We start from the raw sequence: 20,648 nt of genomic DNA, 5'->3' as shown, positions 1-20,648 counted from the left end.
TTGGAGTATAACTGTTTTACAATGGTGTGTTAGTTTCTGCTTTACAACAGTGAATCAGTTATACATATAGATATGTTCCCATATCTCTTTCCTCTTGTGTCTCCCTCTCTCCCACCCTCCCTATCCCACCCCTCTAGGTGGTCACAAACCACCTAGCTGATCTCCCTGTGCCATGCGGCTGCTTCCCACTAGCTATCCACCCTACGTTTGGTAGTGTATATATGTCCATGCCACTCTCTCACTTCATTCTGACTGGTGTGAGATGATATCTCACTGTAGTTTTGATTTGCATTTCTCTAATGATTAATGATGTTGAGCAACCTTTCATGTGTTTGTTGGCAATCTGTATATCTTTTTTGGAGAAGTGTCTATTTAGGTCTTCTGCCCATTTTTGGTTGGGTTGTTTATTTTTTTGATATTGAGCTGCATGAGCTGCTTGTATATTTTGGAGATTAATCCTTTGTCAGTTGATTCGTTTGCAAATATTTTTTCCTATCCTGAGGGTTGTCTTTTCGTCTTGTTTATGGTTTCCTTTGCTGTGCAAAAGCTTTTAAGTTTCATTAGGTCCTATTTATTTATTTTTGTTTTTATTTCCATTTCTCTAGGAGGTGGGTCAAAAAGGATCTTGCTGGGACACCATGTTTTATATAAATAAATCTTAAGGATAAATTTCTCAGGGAGAAGTAAGGTTGTAATACTTCAATTCAAGATTGTTTTGCTTTCACAGTATTTTTTTCTTCCCTTCTTTCCATTATTTCCAGCTATGTTTTCTACAGATTTATTTTTTTTATGTTTATTTCAGAATGACATTTCAGAATTATAACATGTGTTTTATGGGTGTATAAGTAATTTCTCTGGAATTGGGAGAAGGCAAGAGCTATGCTGTGGCTGACTGTGTATGTCCCTCTTTCTACAGCTGCTGAGCGATTTCTGTTCTTCTCATCTGATGTGGCCGTTCGTGGCATCCCGCTCACCCTCTCTCACCAGGCAGATGTCATCCTTCCAGTGACAGGAGGTGCTTCCGTCTTTGTTGGGATTGATTTTGATGCCCAGGAGAAGGCTATCTTTTTTTCAGATACAACAAAAGACATGATTTGTAAACAAAAGATCGATGGCACAGGTGAGAATGGGTTTAAAGGGTATTTTTTTGCATATTTTGTCTGTCTTCAATAATAATAGTAATAATTTTTTCATTAAAACTTTGCATTCACTTCTTAAGCACGGTCTTTTACTAAGCTTGCTAAATACTTTTAGATTGGGAAAAGAAATCTATTGCTTTTCTTTTGAATTAAGTTTAAGTGAACACTTCCTTTATTTTCAAAATAAGTTACAAATGAGAGTACATTTTAAAACAAATATTGTTGTAATTGGACAATTAAGAATATCAATATTGACAAATATTAACATATGGACACTCCATAATAGGAGTGTCAAATGTATGAAAGCTGTTAATGGGTTAATTAACTAGAGGCTGTTCCCTATACTCAAACAGCCAGACTGAGCCAATGGAATAACCTCTCTATAGGGATGCTGCACTACGTAAATGCTGGGCTTGGAATAATAATATTTATTTTTAAAAGACGTGAATTATATGTAAATATGGATTTACTGTCAGTTTTCAGTTGATTGGAATTCTGTTAAAATCTTCATAATCCTCACAGAAAGATAAATTATAGTCAGTCATACCTTACGAGTTGGGTACTTTATTGGATGTTGGCATGATCCAGTACTTTGATTTTACAATCCACTAATGGGTGGAAACCTGAAGTTTGAAAAACAAATCAGTATGGGCTTCCCTGGTGGCGCAGTGGTTGAGAGCCCGCCTGCCGACGCAGGGGACACGGGTTCGTGCCCCGGTCCGGGAAGATCCCACATGCCGTGGAGTGGCTGGGCCCGTGAGCCATGGCCGCTGAGCCTGCGCGTCCGGAGCCTGTGCTCCGCAACGGGAGAGGCCACAACAGTGAGACGCCCGTGTACCACACACACACACACACACAAAAAAAAAACAAATAGAAAAACAAATCAGCAGCCAATATAACATAGCAACTAAGAGGGGCCAGCTCAGGAGCTAAACTGCCTAGTTTTGAATCCTGGCTCCTCACATTTCCTAGTTATGTAATCTTGGGGAAGTTACTTACTTTCTTTGTACCTCAGTTTCCTAAATCTGTGAAATAGGAATAATAATAATAATAATAGAAGTACTACATAGCTCATAAAGTTGTTGAGAGAACTTCAGGCTAATACATGTAAAACATCTAGAATAATGCCTGGAAAATAGTAAATATTCAGTAAATGTTAGCTATTATTGTAGCTGTTCTCAATGAAAAACTCTATTGCTCTGCCCCACCCTGCCGCCAACTCAGACCTGCTTGCTAGAGGTAATTCCTTACCATTCTTTTACCTGTTTGTTCTGTTATTTGTCTCTGTGTTTCTAAATATTTTGCTTATACTGTTACTGAGTCCAAGTTTGTACTGCTAGCTGCATGACAGGCCAGTAAATCTAGAGATGAGGTGTTGGGGCAGGGAATAGCGACTTTATTTGGAAAGCCAGCAGACTGAGAAGATGGTGGATTAGCGTCCCAAAGAACCATCTTACCCGAGTTAGAATTCAGGCCTCTTTTATGCTAAGAGGGGAGAGGGTGTGGTTGGTTGTTGCAAACTTCTTGGTGCTGGAATCCTTTGTTCTTGCAGCTGTCCATGTACATCTGGTCACTGTGTTCTTATAAACCACTAACAATACAAATGTTATTCTCTGTTCTGCCACTTTTTATCTCTATATGAATGGAAAAGTCTTATACCTTTAAAGATCAGAGCCTTGAGAATGGGCTCTCCTGTGTACTTCAGGCCATAGGCAACGTTCCTTTACAAAAGGTGCACAGCCAGCATGACTAAGCACAGGCAACAGAGCACAAAGTTTAGAGCTAAAGGAATAGATTCAATATGGAGTCAGGTTTGTTCTTCTCTGTTGCAGTACTACTTCTTGATTTGCATATTAGACATTTATTTTCATTGTTATAGATAGGGAATTAGCTCTTACATTCCCCTCTACCAAGTTCCGTCTCCCCCTGTTCTCCCTAAAAAGCTAGATTGTAATTTTTGTTCGCTGCTAAGTCAAGTAGTATTCCATGATGACATTTCTTGAACAAATTTTGATTTTTTCTTTCCTGCAGTTAACAATTGCTCCATCTTCATTTGCTTAGTTTTCTATGTAGCTATTATATTTTCCCCAAATGCTCCAACAGATCTATCAAATGCTTGTCTGTGTATCTATGTACCTATCAAATGTGAACAATCTATAATTTTTTCCTCCTCTGCTGTTCAGTTGGATCTGGTACACAACTCTTGTCTTCCGATTTCCCTCTGCCGCTTCCCTGTGCTGGTTTTCCTGTTTCTGGCAAGCCACTTGTTTCTCTTACCAGACTGATTTCCTTATTTTGCTGAAACACATTATATAGTAGCTTCTTAAGAAGAATGAGTTGGTGGTACATATTTCGAGTCTGAAGGTGTTTTTATTTTGCCCTCCAACTTGATCATTTGACTAGGTGTAGGATGAACGTAATTTTACCTCAGAAATTTGAAGACATTGCTGCACTCTCTTCTAGTAGCCAGTGTTGAGAGTCCTATGCCATCCAGAGTAGCATTTCAGTGTGTATGACCTTTTTTGGGGGAGGTTGTTTTTGTTCCTTTCTGGAAACTTTTAGAATCTTTTGGTTATCCCATTCATCTTGAGATTTCTCTCCTATTCTGGGAATTTTCTTGCCTCTGCTTTTTCTGTTCGAGAATGTTAGATTAATCATCTATTTTTTTCTTATCTTTTCTTTCCTGGTTTTCATCTATATCATTTTGTTCTACTTTCTGTGAGACTTTTTGGCATTTTAGTTTTAGCCTTTCCATTGAATATTTAATTTCTCTTATATTTTCAATGTTGAAGATCCCCTTCTTGCTCTCTGATTATTCCTTTTTAAAAATAAAGCCTGTTCTTGCTTCATAAGTTCAATCTTTTCTTATTCTATGAAGATATTAATTACATTAAAAAATTAATTTTCCTCTTTCCATCTTCTTTGGGTTCCTTTTTCCTTTTGGTTTGTTTCAACTTTCTCCTTCATGAAGGAAGCTTTCTTCAAATTTCTTTGAGCCTTGTTTGATATTAAGAGCAAAGCTATGAAACACTGACCAGAAGGCTGTTGGTATGAATGGGCCTCATCAGCTGGTGATAAGGCAGCCTTTTTGTTGGGAAGCTTCCAAATGTCAGTATCAGAAAATCCTCTCTGGAGATAGTCAGTTTCTCCTTAGTAGCTGCTTCCATTCTCCCTGTTGGGGTGAGAAGTAAGAGGGGGATGCTAGTATCTGTTTTGGGAGCAGTACAGAAGACAGGGAGCTGAGGCCCGTTCAGTTCAGTGTTCACGTATATAACCCTCCTGTGCTCAGTTCTGTGCCAATCCCAGCCCTCCACTGTGCAGTGTGTCCTCAGCCCACAGCCTCTCTGCTTGAGTTCCCCCGGAGAAGAAAATCTCTGGCCTGTTAGAGGAGGTAGACGGAGAGGAGTGTCATACATGCTCAGAGTCTAGGAGGAGCCTCTGGGTCCAGTCGCTCCTGATGCCACCTTTTAACTAGGCCCCTTAGCGTCCCGCCCCTACCTTTTTCAGAGCCGGTGCTTCTGCGTGCAGACACGCTGAGGCTTCTGTGTGTGTGGGTGTTGGCGCTCCCCCCTGCTGGCACGTCTCTCCTTTCACTTAGTGAGTTACTTTGGAGAAGTCTTTCTCTTCCAAACCCTGTGGAAATCTTTCCTCTGCTGTTCTTTCACTGTCATTATTAAAAGGAGTTTGGAAGGAAGAGGAGATAAACACAGTGGTCAGTCTGTTATTTTGAACCAGAATGCATCTTTTCTGAGGACTAGAATTAGGTCTGCTGAGCCACACACAGGCTGTCTCCTGTAGACGCCTCCACAGGTCAGCTTCCTTCTGCTTTGGCAACTGCAATATTCATCATGGGTTTTTTTGTTTTGTTTTGTTTTGTTTTTTTAAATCAATTTCAAGTCCACATGCTGAGCAAATTGCCTTTTACAAGTTTCTTATAGTTAGTGGTTAAACTGCTTGTGCTCTGGTGAGGGATGTATTATTGTACATTGCCCTGTTTTTCCGAGTGAGAAGGTTAAGTGTCAATGAGTTTATATGCAAAAACTGAATTGTCAGAAATCAAATTGAAGTCAAGATGGGCTGAATGAAGCCCTCAGGGAACTTGCTCCATCAATGATCCCTTCTCTCCTTCAACTTCTCTTTTTCTACTGACTTTTCCCCATCAGATATGCTCAAGTCTCTCCCATACTAAAAAACCTTCAACCCACCCTATACTCCACATTCCTCTCTAGTTGCAGCCCTCTCTCCTCAAGTTCATGAACAAGCACCTTAAAAGTTTGGTCTACACTTTCCTCGCCCTACTTCCACATTTCTCACCTCTTCACACTATGTCACTTGAAACCCCTTATCCTGGTCACCTCCAGTCTCTTTGTTATAAACTTTATCCTTATCTTTGGCGCCTTAGTCGTCTTCTTTAAAATGCTTTTTTCCCCCTTGACAACACACTCGTGAATTTCCTTCTATTTCTTGCCCATTCTTTCCAGTGTTCCTTACACGTCTTTTCTTCTTTGCCTGTCCTATACACAACTGTGATCTCTAGTGTTCAACAATGGTCCTCTTTTTATTTTTTAAATTTTTTTTAATTTTTAATTTTTAATTTGTGTATTTATTTTTAGCTGCGTTGGGTCTTTGTTGCTGTGCGCAGGCTTTCTCTAGTTGCGGTGAGCAGGGGCTACTCTTCGTTGTGGTGCACGGGCTTCTCATTGTGGTGGCTTGTCTTTGCTGTGGAGCACGGGCTCTAGGCGGGCAGGCTTCAGTAGTTGTGGCTCATGGGCTCTAGAGCGCAGGCTCAGTAGTTGTGGCGCACGGGCTTAGCTGCTCCGCGGCATGTGGGATCTTCCCGGACCAGGGCTCGAACCCGTGTCCCCTGCCTTCGCAGGCAGATCCTTAACCACTGTGCTACCAGCGAAGTCCGGTCTTCTTTTCTTATTCTGCATTTTCTTCTGCATAATTTTGCACCTTCCGTTTCTTTTGTTACCATCTATGTAGTAGTTATAAATCAGTGTGAGGAGACTTATGATAGGCCATTTCCTGAATGTTTTTCCTCCTCACCTGGAGAATGAGGGGAAAGGTCAGGTAAGGCTTCTTACAGGAGGTGATGAAAGTCTCCATCCAAACTCTCTCTCTGGGGTTCAGACCCATAGAGCCAACTGCCTTTTGGATGTCTCACCTGGATATCCCACAAACCACTTCCAAACCAGTATGTCTAAATGTTCACCTTTATTCCACTTCTCCAGACCCCTGCCTTAGGGGAAGAGCACCACCTCCCCCCCGCCCACCAAATCTGGTGGTCACCCAAACTTCGTCCTTTCTTTTAGCCTCTACCATTAACTTATTAACCTCCAGCCACGTTTTGGAGCGTGTGGAATCCTGTCTCTCTCCCTCCCACTTCCACGTCTTTGCTTTCCTGCAGCCCCCCATTCACCACTTCCTTTGGGAAACCTCTCAACACCTGCACTTTGCCTTGGTTTCCATACTATCCTGTGCATACCTCCATCACAGCACCTGTTACTCTTCTGTTTTTTTCCCTCTTGGCCTAATTGCCTCCCCCCACCTCTCCCACTTCATTACCTTGAAGATACCTTGAAGACAGTGTCCACATTTCTTTCAAAATGCTTCACTTTTCTATGACTCAGTTTCCTCATGTGCAAAATAGGGATAATAATAATTCCTACTGTTGAGCTGTTGTGGATGGATGAATTCATGTAAAGTACTTGGGCCAGTTCCAGGCTCATAGTAGGTTGCTCAGTATAAGCTACTATTATTAATACTGTTAGCAATATCATGTTTCCTCAATGTCTAATATGGTGTCTAGCACACAGAGGACTTTCTTTTTACAATTTGCTGGATAAATGAATGGAAAAAGCACCAGGATTGTTTTTCTTCCTTCAAAAGAAAGAGATGTGATTGTTTACTCTGATTCACTTTTTTTTTTAAAGAATATTTTGTTGTGATAGTTTCAGTTGTACAGCAAAGGGATTCAGTTATACATTTTCTCATTTAGGTTGTTACATTTAGGTTGAGCAGAGTTTCCTGTGATTCACATTTCCTTTAGTAAAAAAAGGAGAAGGAGGGGAAAAGGCATAAAAAATTCACAAAGAAGAAAGTGGTCTTTTTTCTCCTTGTACCCAGTTCTGATTTCCTTTCTGGTTGCTGGTCTTTTCTAAACTTGGCAACTTTGTGGCTATGAAAGACTGCTGATGAGAAAGTTGGGCGGGAAAACCTCATAGATACCCCCAGTCGTACCTGGCAGTGTCAGCTTCTCAGCGCTGTCTGTGGGTGGTGGTTGTGAGCATGTGAACTCAGGTATCTCTTCTTCAGATGTTCTGTACTGAGAAATTTTTTCTGGAAGGTTGAACAAGGGAGTAAATCCAGGCCATACCACTCCAGGTTATATTTATCAGAGTCATATCTATTCTTTGCGATCCAAACTTTTGGAGATGGATAGATTCTAGGTTTATCTCATGTGTTGCTTTGCAGTTTACCGTTGCTTTATTTTTTAAAAGAATTCCACATTACTGAAATATTCTCTAGTTCTCACACAAAGTTTAAATATGCAGTGGTAGGAAAATGTATATCATGTAAAATATGCTTACTTTAAACCATGTCCATATTTTAATTTACAGGAAGAGAAGTTATCACAGCTAACAGAGTGCCAAGTGTTGAAAGTGTGAGTTTTGACTGGATTTCAAAGAATCTCTATTGGACAGATGCTTCTTATAGGAGTGTCAGTGTCATAAGGCTAGCTGATAAATCGAGGCGCACAATAGTCCAGAATTTAAATAACCCACGATCAATCGTAGTTCATCCTATTGCTGGGTAAGTGTGTTCATGTTTGCCTAAGAACTTGAAACTTATGTCTTGTACAGTCATTGCAAAGTGATGCCATAGGTATTTGGCAAATTCAGTAAATACAAGATTGAACCATGTAAATTGAAATCACCTTAGATTGTATCCTTTTAGCATAAGCTGAAGTGATCACTTTATCTCCTTCCAAAAACTTTCTCCTAAGCTTTGGCTTCCCAGTCTTCACTGGAGTGTGGTTTTTTTCACAGTCGCAGAGGACCAAACAATGAGATAGAGATTCTGTGGAGAAGGAATGAATATGCAGCAGAATTATCAGAAAAGGCTCAAATTCTTTCCCTGCTTTATTGTATTGATATAAAGGTTACCAAAACTTGCTTAATCATTCAGTAGTTTTCAGAATAAAAAGTCTTTCAGACCACAAAGTTTCATGTTTAACCATTGCATTATTGGTGGAGTCAGACAAGAAGAGACAGAGCATTTCACGCATGCCTTTTTGTTCTTACCTTTCTTATTTAAATACGCTTGATAGCTAACATAAAATCTGAGATAGGCAATTGTATTTTAATAGAGTAGTTAAAGAAAAAAAGATGAGTGGTAATTCACTAAAGCCTGATTGAGGGTACATAGCAAACACTTTACATAGTACATAATCTCATCTAATCCAAAAGCTGGTTTGTGAGTGAGGTATATACAAGACCTGTTTTGCAGATAAAGAATCTGAGGGGGGCTTCCCTGGTGGCGCAGTGGTTGCGCGTCCGCCTGCCGATGCAGGGGAACCGGGTTCGCGCCCCGGTCTGGGAGGATCCCACATGCCGCGGAGCGGCTGGGCCCGTGAGCCGTGGCCGCTGAGCCTGCGCGTCCGGAGCCTGTGCTCCGCAACGGGAGAGGCCGCAGCCGAGGGAGGCCCGCATACCACAAAAAAAAAAAAAAAAAAAAAAAAAAAAAAAAAAAAAAAAGAGGAGAGGGAAGAGAATAGGGAGAAAAGGAGGAAGGAGAGGGAAGGGTACAGAAGTTGTAATACAATCAGCAAGTTGGTATCAGAGGGGCTTCCCTGGTGGCGCAGTGGTTGAGAATCCACCTGCTAATGCAGGGGACACGGGTTCGAACCCTGGTCTGGGAGGATACCATGTGCCACGGAGCAACTGGGCCCGTGAGCCACAACTACTGAGCCTGCACGTCTGGAGCCTGTGCTCCACAACGAGAGGCTGCGACAGTGAGAGGCCCGCGCACCGCGATGAAGAGTGGCCCCCTCTCGCCGCAACTGGAGAAAGCCCTCGCACAGAAACGAAGACCCAACACAGCCAAAAATAAATAAATAAATTTATAAAAAAATAAAAATAAAAAGAATCTGAGGGTCAGAGAGATAAAGTAACTTGCTCAAAGACCCACAGCTATTAAGCAATAGTTAGTATTCAAATTCCAGGCCTGTCTGACTGCAAAGCCTGTGTATCTAATATATTTTAAAACTGATGATGTTATTGATAAGAAATTTTATTGCCCAATAGAGAGTTAAACAGTTGATTTTCTAGTGAATTTATCTTAAGCTAAATCTTTGGCGTTGGGTTTTGAAAAGGCGTTAAATTCCTTTCCTGATGTATCCTTCATATTTTTTTTTAAATAAATGTATTTATTTTTATTTTTGGCTGTGTTGGGTCTTTGTTGCTGCGTGTGGGCTTTCTCTAGTTGTGGCGAGAGGGGGCTGCTCCTCATTGCAGTGCGCGGGCTTCTCATTGCAGTTGCTTGTCTTGTTGCAGATCACGGGCTGTAGGCGCGCGGGCTTCAGTAATTGTGCCATGCGGTCTCAGTAGTTGTGGCTTGTGGGCTATAGAGCACAGACTCAGTAGTTGTGGCACACAGGCTTAGTTGCTCCGCGGCATGAGGGATCTTCCCAGACTAAGGCTCAAACCCGTGTCCCCTGCATTGGCAGGCGGATTCTTAACCACTGTGCCACCAGGGAAGTCCCAGTCCTTAATTTAAAACAATATGAAGTCCCGTTTCAGAAAGTTACCTTTTGGAAAGACTAATTTTAGTTTTTAAGGCTCATATGAAAGAGAAAAGGTTTTTTCCCTACACTTATCTTTTTGCCACTCCTCGGGATAAAAAGAGACCTCTTGGGTAAGATCGTTTAAGAGTTACGTTTATTTGAATGCATTTTTCATCAGGGATGAAATGCTTTCCTGCAAATTTAATTCCTTGTGAAAGATGACTAAAGAGTGATCTAGTGGATCCGGATGTTTAATCCAGAAAGAAAGTGAGAGATTAAAATCTGTTTTCTTGCTCATAGTTTATTTTATTTCAAGAACATGAAGTATTTAAAATGTAACCTGAACTGTGTCTTTTTAAAGAATCTAGTTGGTGACGATAGTTTTAGGTCCTGAAGTCTAGCACAGTGGTTCTCTGCTTTGGATGCCCATTTTAATACCATTTGTATTTTCGACATAGTTTTCTATATAAACCCAATAGCATACAGAAAATGAAATTAATTTGCAGCAAGTCTCTGGAGGATCTATGTTTGTGCTAAATCTCTCTAAGTCATGTAGCTTGTCCCAGTGTAAACATCTTTGATTTATTACCTCCTTTTCTAGGTATATATTCTTCACTGATTGGTACCGTCCCGCTAAAATTCTGAGAGCATGGAGTGATGGATCTAACCTTTTGCCTATAGTAAACACTACTCTTGGGTGGCCCAACGGGTTGGCCATTGATTGGAGGTAAGTAGGAATCATCCCAAATTGCTGAGTTCCCACTTACTATGGAAGACATATACATAGTTGGCCAGCTTCTGCTGGGATGAAAACATATGTAGTAATGAATATTCTGAGGAAAGTGCTAGAGGAAGCAGAATAGGGCAAGACCCAAACCCCACTAGAAGTAGAACAGGGATTTGATGAAGTACAGGTCATGTGCAATTTTTACAGGGGGCATCTTGAGGATAGGAAATTGTGTCAACAAATGTGTATTTGCCTATATACACTGTGGGAGGATTTTTGGAATATGAGATTTAAATTTTAAGAAATTAATCTGTCAAGGAATATAGGAAACAGTAACAGGGTAAATAAGCTTACAGACATCACATGCAAAAGCAGTTTATAGGAGAGGAAAAAGGAAGAAACGTGTTTAACCTTTTAAACATCAGTTACTACGAATTTTTTTCCTAACTTGTGGATTTAATAAGCAGAAAACTAAAATTCCTATCTTGAAGATAACAACATTTCAAGTTTTCTAAGACAATTGAAAATCACTTCATAAGAGTTGTTTTGTCTTTCTGGAGAGCATGAAACTATTCAACTTTGCTTAATAAATGTGTCAACTGAACGTGCTGTTTTTGAATGCCCTTAGTATAAAGTGTGCTTTGCTAGTTTCTGGATAACCAATAACCAAGTATTTTATTATTTTAGCTCTTCACGATTGTACTGGGTAGATGCCTTTTTTGATAAGATTGAGCACAGTACCTTTGATGGGTTAGACAGAAAAGTCCTGGCCAGTATACAGCAGATAACACATCCGTTTGGACTTACCGTCTTTGAAGGTACGTTTTGAAGCAAAAGAAGTGTGTCTTATTTATACTGTACAAGTTGTATAAAACTCATCCTCATTTGGCAATCTCACAATTCCAGAAAAGGTGGTCACTTTTTAAATTGAAATGCTGCTTTTATGTATAAATAAAACATTTGGTTAGTTGACTGAATATTTAACTTTTATTTTTTGTTCTGAGAAATTTTTAGATAATAATATTGACAACTTATATGGTTATAGCACTTTATAGATTAAACATATTATACAGTTTAACTCTGTTATGTAAATATCATGCAAAGAAATAGTACATTACTGCTTCTTTATTTTCATGAATAAAACAGCAAGGGCTGTGTGTAATAATTATTGTAGCATTTCTTTTTTTTTAAGTTTTATTTTTAATTTTTTTAAACATCTTTATTGGAGTATAATTGCCTTACAATGGTGTGTTAGTTTCTGCTTTACAACAAAGTGAATCAGTTATACATATACATATGTTCCCATATCTCTTCCCTCTTGCATCTCCCTGTATAACTGTTTTACAATAGTGTGTTGGTTTCTCCTTTACAACAAAGTGAATCAGTTATACATATACATATGTTCCCATATCTCTTCCCTCTTGCGTCTCCCTCCCTCCCACCCTCCCTATCCCACCCCTCTCGGTGGTCACAAAGCACAGAGGTGATCTCCCTGTGCTATGCGGCAGCTTCCCACTAGCTATCTACTTTACATTTGGTAGTGTATATATGTCCATATTGTAGCATTTCTTTGTTCTCTGATGTTTGCAAGAACCTTGTCAGAATCCTTGTGGGAGAACTATTACACATACTCATCAACTGGGTAGCTGACGTCATCTTTGTTATACAGAAGTGTTAGCATATGGCTTATGAAGAATAGCTAAATGTAGTTTTTTCATCAACCTTTCCAAATAATTTAAGATTGCTGGGAGTACGGAATTCTGGGAAACCGCAGCAACAGTGATCACACCGGTGTATCTGTTTTCTTTCTCCCGTCTCCCCTCTTGTGAGTGTAAGCATGTTCTCCTGGGTTCAGTTGCTGGGAATAAGAATCTAGCTTGTTACTACGAAACAGGTGGTTTGTTTAGTCTTGAAAACAGGGTTTCTGTGAATGATTGTATAGCTTGTGCCAGGCCAAGAGGGCAAGGAGAAACTAAAATCTACCCTGGTTCTGCTTGATAAACCATAATTAGTCTAGTTAGAGAGGTGCCATTTTGTGATCCACCAAAGGCCCTATGCATATGCTAGTGGTGTGTCTGTTTGAAACTTCCTACTCTGAATAATTAGCAAAGCGCTTTAAAAAAAACTAGACACTGACTGTAATTCAAAGGCTTTGTCACACACCCGTAGTGTGGAATGAATAGCTAGTAAATATATTGTATATTCCACCCTGCTGTCTGTTTATCTGTGGAGGCGTGCATGGTATTTAAAAATATTTTAAAAATGGTCTTGTGAGATTTTTGATGAGTCAGTTATAAATACGCAGCCCCCCCAGCCTGTGCATTCTTTCCCTTTCTACTAATGATGTCAGACACGTCCTGTTTGTTGTCACATAGGAACATTATAAGAATGTTAAATTTTCTCTGCTCCTTGCTGGGATATTTTGGGATTGAATAAAGTTTCAGTACCTTTTGGTTTTATCAGTATGAAAAAAATTTGAGTGCATACCCATGAGAATAGCACAACATTACAATAATAATATCAATAATAATAATAATGTGTTTTTTCAACATTGCCCTTCATTGTGAATTTCTTTTTTTTTTTTAAGGAAGATGTTGGAGGTAGGAGTTTATTAATTAATTAATTTATTTTTGCTGTGTCACCAGGGAAGCCCTGGGTCTTCATTTCTGTGCGAGGGTTTTCTCTAGTTGTGGCAGGCGGGGGCCACTCTTCATTACGGTGCACGGGCCTCTCACTATCGCGGCCTCTCTTGTTGCAGAGCACAGGCTCCAGACGCGCAGGTTCAGTAGTTGTGGCTCACAGGCCTAGTTGCCCTGCGGCATGTGGGATCCCCCCAGACCAGGGCTCGAACCCGTGTCTCCTGCATTAGCAGGCAGATTCTCAACCACTGCGCCACCAGGGAAGCCCTGTGAATTTCTTATAGAAAGTTTTTTTTATTACACAATGCCATGGAAATTATGTGTCTTTTTAATGAAAGGCTAGATCTCCTTGACTGCGCACCACACAGGACCTACAGGTTTATTGAACACGTTATATTTTTAAATATAGTAAGATGCCTTCCTGGGTGATGGACCTGACATGGCCGGTCAGTCTAGATAAGATTTAGTGAGTCAGATAACTGATTAGTCATTGATTAGACCATAGATAAGGAAAACTGGTTTAATGATAAAATTTGTGACATCTTAGTCATTTTCTGGTTAGTTGGCAGTTTTAGTTAGTTAGGTTATTGTTAAAGAGAAGATCCACTTTGATTCAGTTTTTTCTTTGAACACTCTGTTGAAATATATATGTTTATTTCTCTGTTTCAGTATCTAAGGTAAAATGAACATGATCAAATTTTTGAGTTTTAGAATCTTGTATTGCCTCTATCTTCTATTTTCAGCTTCATGGAGCATTACTCAGTGTGCTTTAGGTGTAAGAACACTTCTGTGGGTAATTGTTATTGATCCCTAAACATACACTGACATTTCCTTCTTGGACTAGGTCTCTACTTTTCCTTCTCAACAGTTTGTTATGAAACTTGAGGGTCAAAGTTTTTAAAAAAATGTTCTCATTAAAACATGGGATATAAAATGTTTGACCTGGAAGAGAGCTTAGAGATGATTTAGTCCATTTCCTTAATTTTAGTAGAAAAATGAGCCCCCCCACGGTAAAGTATTTGCCTAAAATCACTCAGCAGGTTACTGCTTTAGCTGGGATAAGAACTCAGTCTTTTGAGGCATCAGCTAATGCTCTATAAAAGAATCCTGAGATTTAAACAAAAATTTTACCCATGGCAATCTAAGCCCAATTGCTATTAAATACCATCACAATATTCCATACATTCTTGCCTGAACCTGAACTCTAGTATTATAAAAAATATAGGCTTCTGGGACATCCCTGGTGGTGCAGTGGTTAAGAATACGCCTGCCAATGCAGGGGACGTGGGTTCGAGCCCTTGTCCGGGAGGATCCCATATGCCGTGGAGCAACTAAGCCCGTGAGCCACAGCTACTGAGCCTGCACTCTAGAGCGAGTGAGCCACAATGACTGAGCCCGGGAGCCACAACTACTGAAGCCCACGCGCCACAACTACTGAAGCCTTGTGCGTAGAGCCCATTCTCCGCAACAAGAGAAGCCACCGCAATGAGAAGCCCACACACCGTAACGAAGAATAGCCCCTGCTGGCCGCAGCTAGAGAAAGCCCGCGCACAGCAGCAAAGACCCAACACAGCCAAAAATAAAAAAATAAAAAAATATAGGCTTTTAAGAGGTAAGGTCTCTCTCAGAGATCCATACCAGCAACTCCTATTGTTTTTATTCCCTGAGTTTCACTGTTTATATTACACTCCTCTAGAGCTCTTCCCTTTCTCTCCAAATCATAGAATTTTCACCTCTACTGGTGCAGGAAAAATTTGTATCAGGAAGTATTCTTACAGCTCTTGTTTTATTCAAGGTCCTTAGCTTCAGAAGCTCAAAAGTCAATAAATAAATGTTTTCTTTAAAAAACAAAAAAGAATATATATATATAGGCTTCTAAAGAGTCATTTCTAGAGACTAACAAGTCATGGAAAATGATTACAGAAACATATTACAGATAATTATGGAAGAAGCTTCCCACATTTGGAAGAAGCATTACAAACATATTGCAGTTTCCCAAGTGATTTGTAAATGAGCTGTGGCGAAAATACTAATCACCGTGTTCCTTCTTAGACTACGTGTATTTTACTGACTGGAGACTGCGTGGTATTGTTCGAGTCAGGAAAACAGATGGTGGACAACTGGTGGTTCTCCGAAGTGGCGTTGGTATTGTAATGCATGTGAAGCTATATGATACCAGAATCCAGACCGGTGAGTGATGTGGCCAGCTTCTTTCATAGGGATGTGTTTAATATGGTGGCTCCTTTTCTCTTTAAGTACTTATTATTTAATATAACTCCTGCTAATTTTATCTTCCTGTCACTCAGATAGTTTTAAAGTGTAAGATTTAGAATTTCTGTTCGACCCGGCCAACTTTATTTATTTATTTTTGCGGTACGCGGGCCTCTCGTTGTCGTGGCCTCTCCCGTTGCGGAGCTCAGGCTCCGGACGCGCAGGCTCAGCGGCCATGGCTCACGGGCCCAGCCGCTCTGCAGCATGTGGGATCTTCCCGGACCGGGGCACGAACCCGTGTCCCCTGCATCGGCAGGCGGACTCTCAACCACTGCGCCACCAGGGAAGCCCCCGGCCAACTTTAAAACTGTGTTTGAGAAAAACACGTTTCAGCACTTTTCTGTATTTAAATTGAATGTGCTATTTGGCACGTTGATTTCCAAGAGGAATCGAGTTTTTAATATTGGGTCTGACAACTAAACCTGTGATCAACCTAAAGGAAATGTGCTTGACTCACTTATCTTAGGGGCATTGCTTTTTCAGGGTCTAACGCCTGTAACCGACCCACCAATCCGAACGGTGACTGCAGCCACTTCTGCTTCCCGGTGCCAAATTTCCAGCGGGTGTGTGGTTGCCCCTATGGAATGAGTCTGACTTCCGATCGTTTGACATGCGTGGAAGACCCATCCCGCGAGCCACCGTTGGAGCAGTGTGGTGCCTTTTCCTTCCCCTGTAACAATGGCAAATGTGTGCCCATTCACTACCGCTGTGATGGAATTGATGACTGTCATGATAATAGTGATGAGGTTCAATGTGGCACATTTAGTAAGTAGCTATACACTAGCAATACTTCCTAGGATGAATAGAACAGAGAGAGGGGCCTTAAAAAAAAAGGGTTTGGGTTATCTCTCTAAGAAAGAATATTCCTTTCGGATTGTTCATATGTACTCCAAAGGCTTTTAGGAAGCTAGGCGATAAATATCATTCATAGATAATGTTGCAGATAATTTCTAGCATTGATTTGGGCTATCTTCAACAAAAGTTCTTTCTGACATTGGCTGTTTGGATCAATGCAGAGTCATTGCATCTTGGCATACTCCTCAAAAAGTCAACAAAAGAAACTGGATCTAATCTTTAGTATTGGAGAGGATAATATCACAGAATAGGTGCTTGCAATAATAGCTTTTGAAAATCTCACGTGCTATATTCCTTTTTCCTCCTGTTGGTGTAAAATGAATTATGGGTGAAATGGTGGTTTTAACCTTTACATTCTTCTTTTGATGGTAATCCAATTTATAATAAATGCTATTGCAGAAGACAAAAAGACAGAGGACAGTTGAAATCTCAGAAATTTCTATCAAGGAAACATTAATAGAAAGAAAAGTGACATTTGAAAATGAAAGTGCTCATTTGTACCTTTTTGAAATTTCTAAAGTTTTATTTTGTGTATATCTTTTTGTTTTTGAAAGTGCAGATTTTACATGAATGTTTTATCAATTTCCAATGACCCATGTGATCAGAGGAAGCATAGCTTAGAAGTAAAGGATGGGCCTTAGAGTCACACCAGCTAGAGCTTTGGTCTTGGGCAGATTCCTAAGCTCTCAAAGCCTCAATTTCCTCATCTATAAAATGCAGATAATTATATGTACCTGACAGTATTCTTGTGAGGATTAAGAGAGAAAAAAAATATGTAAACACTTAGAAAAGTGCCTGGCATATGATAGTTGCTGAATAAACTTGCACATTTTGTATAGCGCTCCCATTGAAAAAGGAGAAGAAATGGGCCTTTACAAGGTAAGATCTCATTTAAAAGGCTGTAAAAACAGATGTCTTTATGACCAATTCGTTTCTGTTGTAGATACCTCCTGTGCACCTTCAGCATTTGCATGTGGCCACGGAGGACAGTGCATTCCCTCATACTGGCGCTGTGACAAACAAAATGACTGTGTGGATGGCAGTGATGAGCAGAACTGCCCCACCCGAGCACCCACTTCCTGTCGTGCAGACTTCTTCACCTGTGATAATAACTTGTGTATCCCAAAGAGCTGGGTCTGTGACACAGATAATGACTGCGGGGATGGATCTGATGAAAAGTCATGTGGTAAGTTTTGAACTGATTTCTCTTGATTGGTCAGCCTAGTGAATAGATTTGAACAGTCAGTAGTAGGCCTTGTGCACTTTCCTTGAAGGCTTACATAATTTTCGTTGTATCTTAGCTACTTATCTTCATCTGTCAATCCCTGTATTAATAGGCTATAGGAGCAAAGACATGGGAAGTCTTCCTAAATATTTTCTATGCAAGCAAAACAAGGATGTCTAACACCCAGATAGCAACTGGAAAATAAAATCCCTCAAATAACAATTTTTCTTTCTAAATCATATAAACACATCCAGACATTTGGCTATTGATTTCCCTTTTCATTTATACAGGCAAAAAGGCAACACAATAAAGAGGCACAGGACATTTAAATTTCATTAATCTTACCCACCTGCTTTTCATCTTGCGAGTTCTGATTTCCTCTAGGTTGTCGTTTGTTTTCATATCAGCAGTCATAGTTTAAGATGGAGCAAAGTTCCCTGGACTAAATTCTGTCTTGGTTGCATGATTAGGCAATTTGCTTTTTCTCAGGACTAGATGAGCTTTAAGATCCCCTCCAGCTTTCACATTCTGTGAGACTATATTTACTATGACTTCATGTTTCGGGTAGGGGGAGGCAGCGCATCTGACTCTAAGGCTGTGTCTCTTCAGCCAGCTAGGACCCTGGTTTTGAGGATCGTTCTGCTTAGATTTTGGATTAAATCCAGTTTTCATGATCTGTCTCTACACTGTTGCTACTAGGCATTGTGGTCATGCGGACCATGTTGCCTTGCTGGGCTCCATTGCTTAGCTTTGGTGCAGAGTCTTGGACTTCATAACAGTCAGGAGGTGTAGGCCAGTCCAAGGCCATGATGCTTACTTTCTAAGTGTGGTCTGCTTTTCAAGGTGTAATCACAGTTTCTGACTCTGCCCTGTAATATTTTTGTTCCTCTTCCCAAAAAGTGTCCTAGCTGGGCTCTGGATGGGCTGACTCTGGCAATCTGGCTGACTTGAAGGAATTCTGAGCACACATACAACTGAGATAACTTATGTATTTCCTTAGCGTTTTACAGTTTGGCTCTGGTACACACTGAACAAGAAATAAACTGTTACTTGGTTTTGTTTTTGGATGACATTAGATCAAACAGAGACATGCTCACCTAGTCAGTTTCATTGCCCCAATCATCGATGTATTGACCTATCTTTTGTCTGTGATGGGATCAACGACTGTGCTGATGGGTCTGATGAGAGTGCTTGTAGTAAGTACATTGTTTTATTTTAAAATTTTTAAATTAATTAATTAATCAATCCATTGAAGTATAGTTGATTTATAATATTATATGTTTCAGGTGTATAACATACTGATTCACAATTTTTAAAGGTTAACTCCATTTATAATTATAAAATATTGGCTATATTCCTTTGTTGTATAATATATTCCTGTAGCTTATCCCTATCTTGCCCTTCCCCCTTCTTTCTGCCGATCGTTAACCACTAGTTTGTTCTCTATATCTGTGAGTCTGTTTCTTTTTGGTTACTTTCACTAGTTTGTTTTAATTTTTAGATTCCACATGTAAGTGATATTATACAGTATTTGTCTTTCTCTGACTTATTTCATTAAGCATAATACCCTCCATGTCCATCTATGTTGTTGCAAGTGGCAAAATTTCATTCTTTTTTATGACTGAGTAGTACTCCATTGTATATATATACCACATCTTTTTTATCCATTCATCTGTTGATGGGCACTTAGGTTGCTTACATATCTTGGCTATTGTAAATAATGCTTTATTTTCATTCATGATGTTTAGAAAAATCAATGTTTAGTTGTTTGCTCCTTGGCTTAATTTCTAATACTTTTCTCTCTCATTTTCAGTAATTAATTGCACTGCTTCTCAATTCAAATGTGTCAGTAATGGTAATTGTATTAGCAACACATATCGCTGTGATGGTGTTTTTGACTGCAATGACCACTCTGATGAGACAGATTGTCGTAAGTACCATATAACTAGCATGTTTCAGGTGAAGGGGTCATTTCATGTTTACCAGTATTGATATTACCACAGATTTTCTCTTAGACAAACTAGAGGGAAGGCAGCCTAAATTACAAAGCATTGTCAAAGGAACACAGTATTGAACATATAATAAAATCGACTTGACATTACCAAAAAGCGACTTATAATTTGTGAATCGAGTGGTTGTAAATGGGCACTTTCAAATTGTCTCTTGAGTAGGTTAAATATTTCTCAGATATTTTTGTTCTCACTATTAATTTTTCCTAGGGCATACCAAATTAGTGGGTTTCAAATTTTTGAGGTTTACTATTTATAAAGATATTTTAATGGTTTCTTTTAAATCTCAATAGGGAGGTTAAATCAAGCAAATCATTTGTTTAGTATCTGCTCACATGTTACATATGGTCTTTGTCCTGAGAGTCTGGTAAGAGATATTATAGAAAGTAAGAAACAAAGCAAGGTAGATAGTTACAAGGGCCTTATAGAAACGATACAGATAAGATTTTATGAAGGTTCAGAGAAAAGAAATTTTTTCAGAGGATTCAAGGAGGACTTCACGGACTATAAATCTGTTGGACCTATAACCTCCACAAGCTGTAGACCTATAATGGACAGGATTTGTTATTGCCCACTTTTTATATTAAATGAGGTGAGGTGGTGATTTGTTTGAATAATGGTATTTTGGACCACAAATAGTAGGTTTCTATCAATTCTCCTCCCTAATCAGAAAAGAAGTGTTTAAATCTATGGATCAAAAAGAAAAGTTAAATGCTTACATACTGTATAGGTGTGTACAACACCCAGAAATTCTTAATCACTGAATTTCCTGTCTCACATTGAAAACATGGAATTCTTCTGTGGTGATCTGAGGTTAAAGTGCCATTGCCCCTGACTTGCTATTGCCTTAAAAAGTTCCTAGGGGGCTTCCCTGGTGGCGCAGTGGTTGCGCGTCCGCCTGCCGATGCAGGGGAACCGGGTTCGCGCCCCGGTCTGGGAGGCTCCCGCGTGCCGCGGGGCGGCTGGGGCTGTGGGCCGTGGCCCCTGGGCCTGCG

The 20,648-nt window shown here is 39.9% G+C and overlaps 1 protein-coding gene across 1 annotated transcript in view; it reads left to right on the top strand.

Annotated features, from left to right (window-relative positions):
- LRP2 (LDL receptor related protein 2) overlaps positions 1 to 20,648 on the top strand; it is a 168,731-nt gene that overhangs the window by 56,986 nt on the left and 91,097 nt on the right. Inside the window, exons 16-24 of the mRNA XM_007110946.2 lie at positions 917 to 1,120; positions 7,763 to 7,955; positions 10,529 to 10,654; positions 11,342 to 11,472; positions 15,346 to 15,483; positions 16,048 to 16,329; positions 17,363 to 17,605; positions 18,721 to 18,840; positions 19,458 to 19,574. Coding sequence (XP_007111008.2) covers positions 917 to 1,120; positions 7,763 to 7,955; positions 10,529 to 10,654; positions 11,342 to 11,472; positions 15,346 to 15,483; positions 16,048 to 16,329; positions 17,363 to 17,605; positions 18,721 to 18,840; positions 19,458 to 19,574 — 1,554 coding nt within the window. The remainder of the gene's footprint in view (positions 1 to 916; positions 1,121 to 7,762; positions 7,956 to 10,528; positions 10,655 to 11,341; positions 11,473 to 15,345; positions 15,484 to 16,047; positions 16,330 to 17,362; positions 17,606 to 18,720; positions 18,841 to 19,457; positions 19,575 to 20,648) is intronic.

The sequence above is a fragment of the Physeter macrocephalus genome, chromosome 2 (genome assembly GCF_002837175.3).
Source record: "Physeter macrocephalus isolate SW-GA chromosome 2, ASM283717v5, whole genome shotgun sequence".
NCBI lineage: Eukaryota > Metazoa > Chordata > Mammalia > Artiodactyla > Physeteridae > Physeter > Physeter macrocephalus.
The sequence above is the reverse complement of the archived record's forward strand: the minus strand, read 5'-3'. Positions and strand labels throughout refer to the sequence as shown.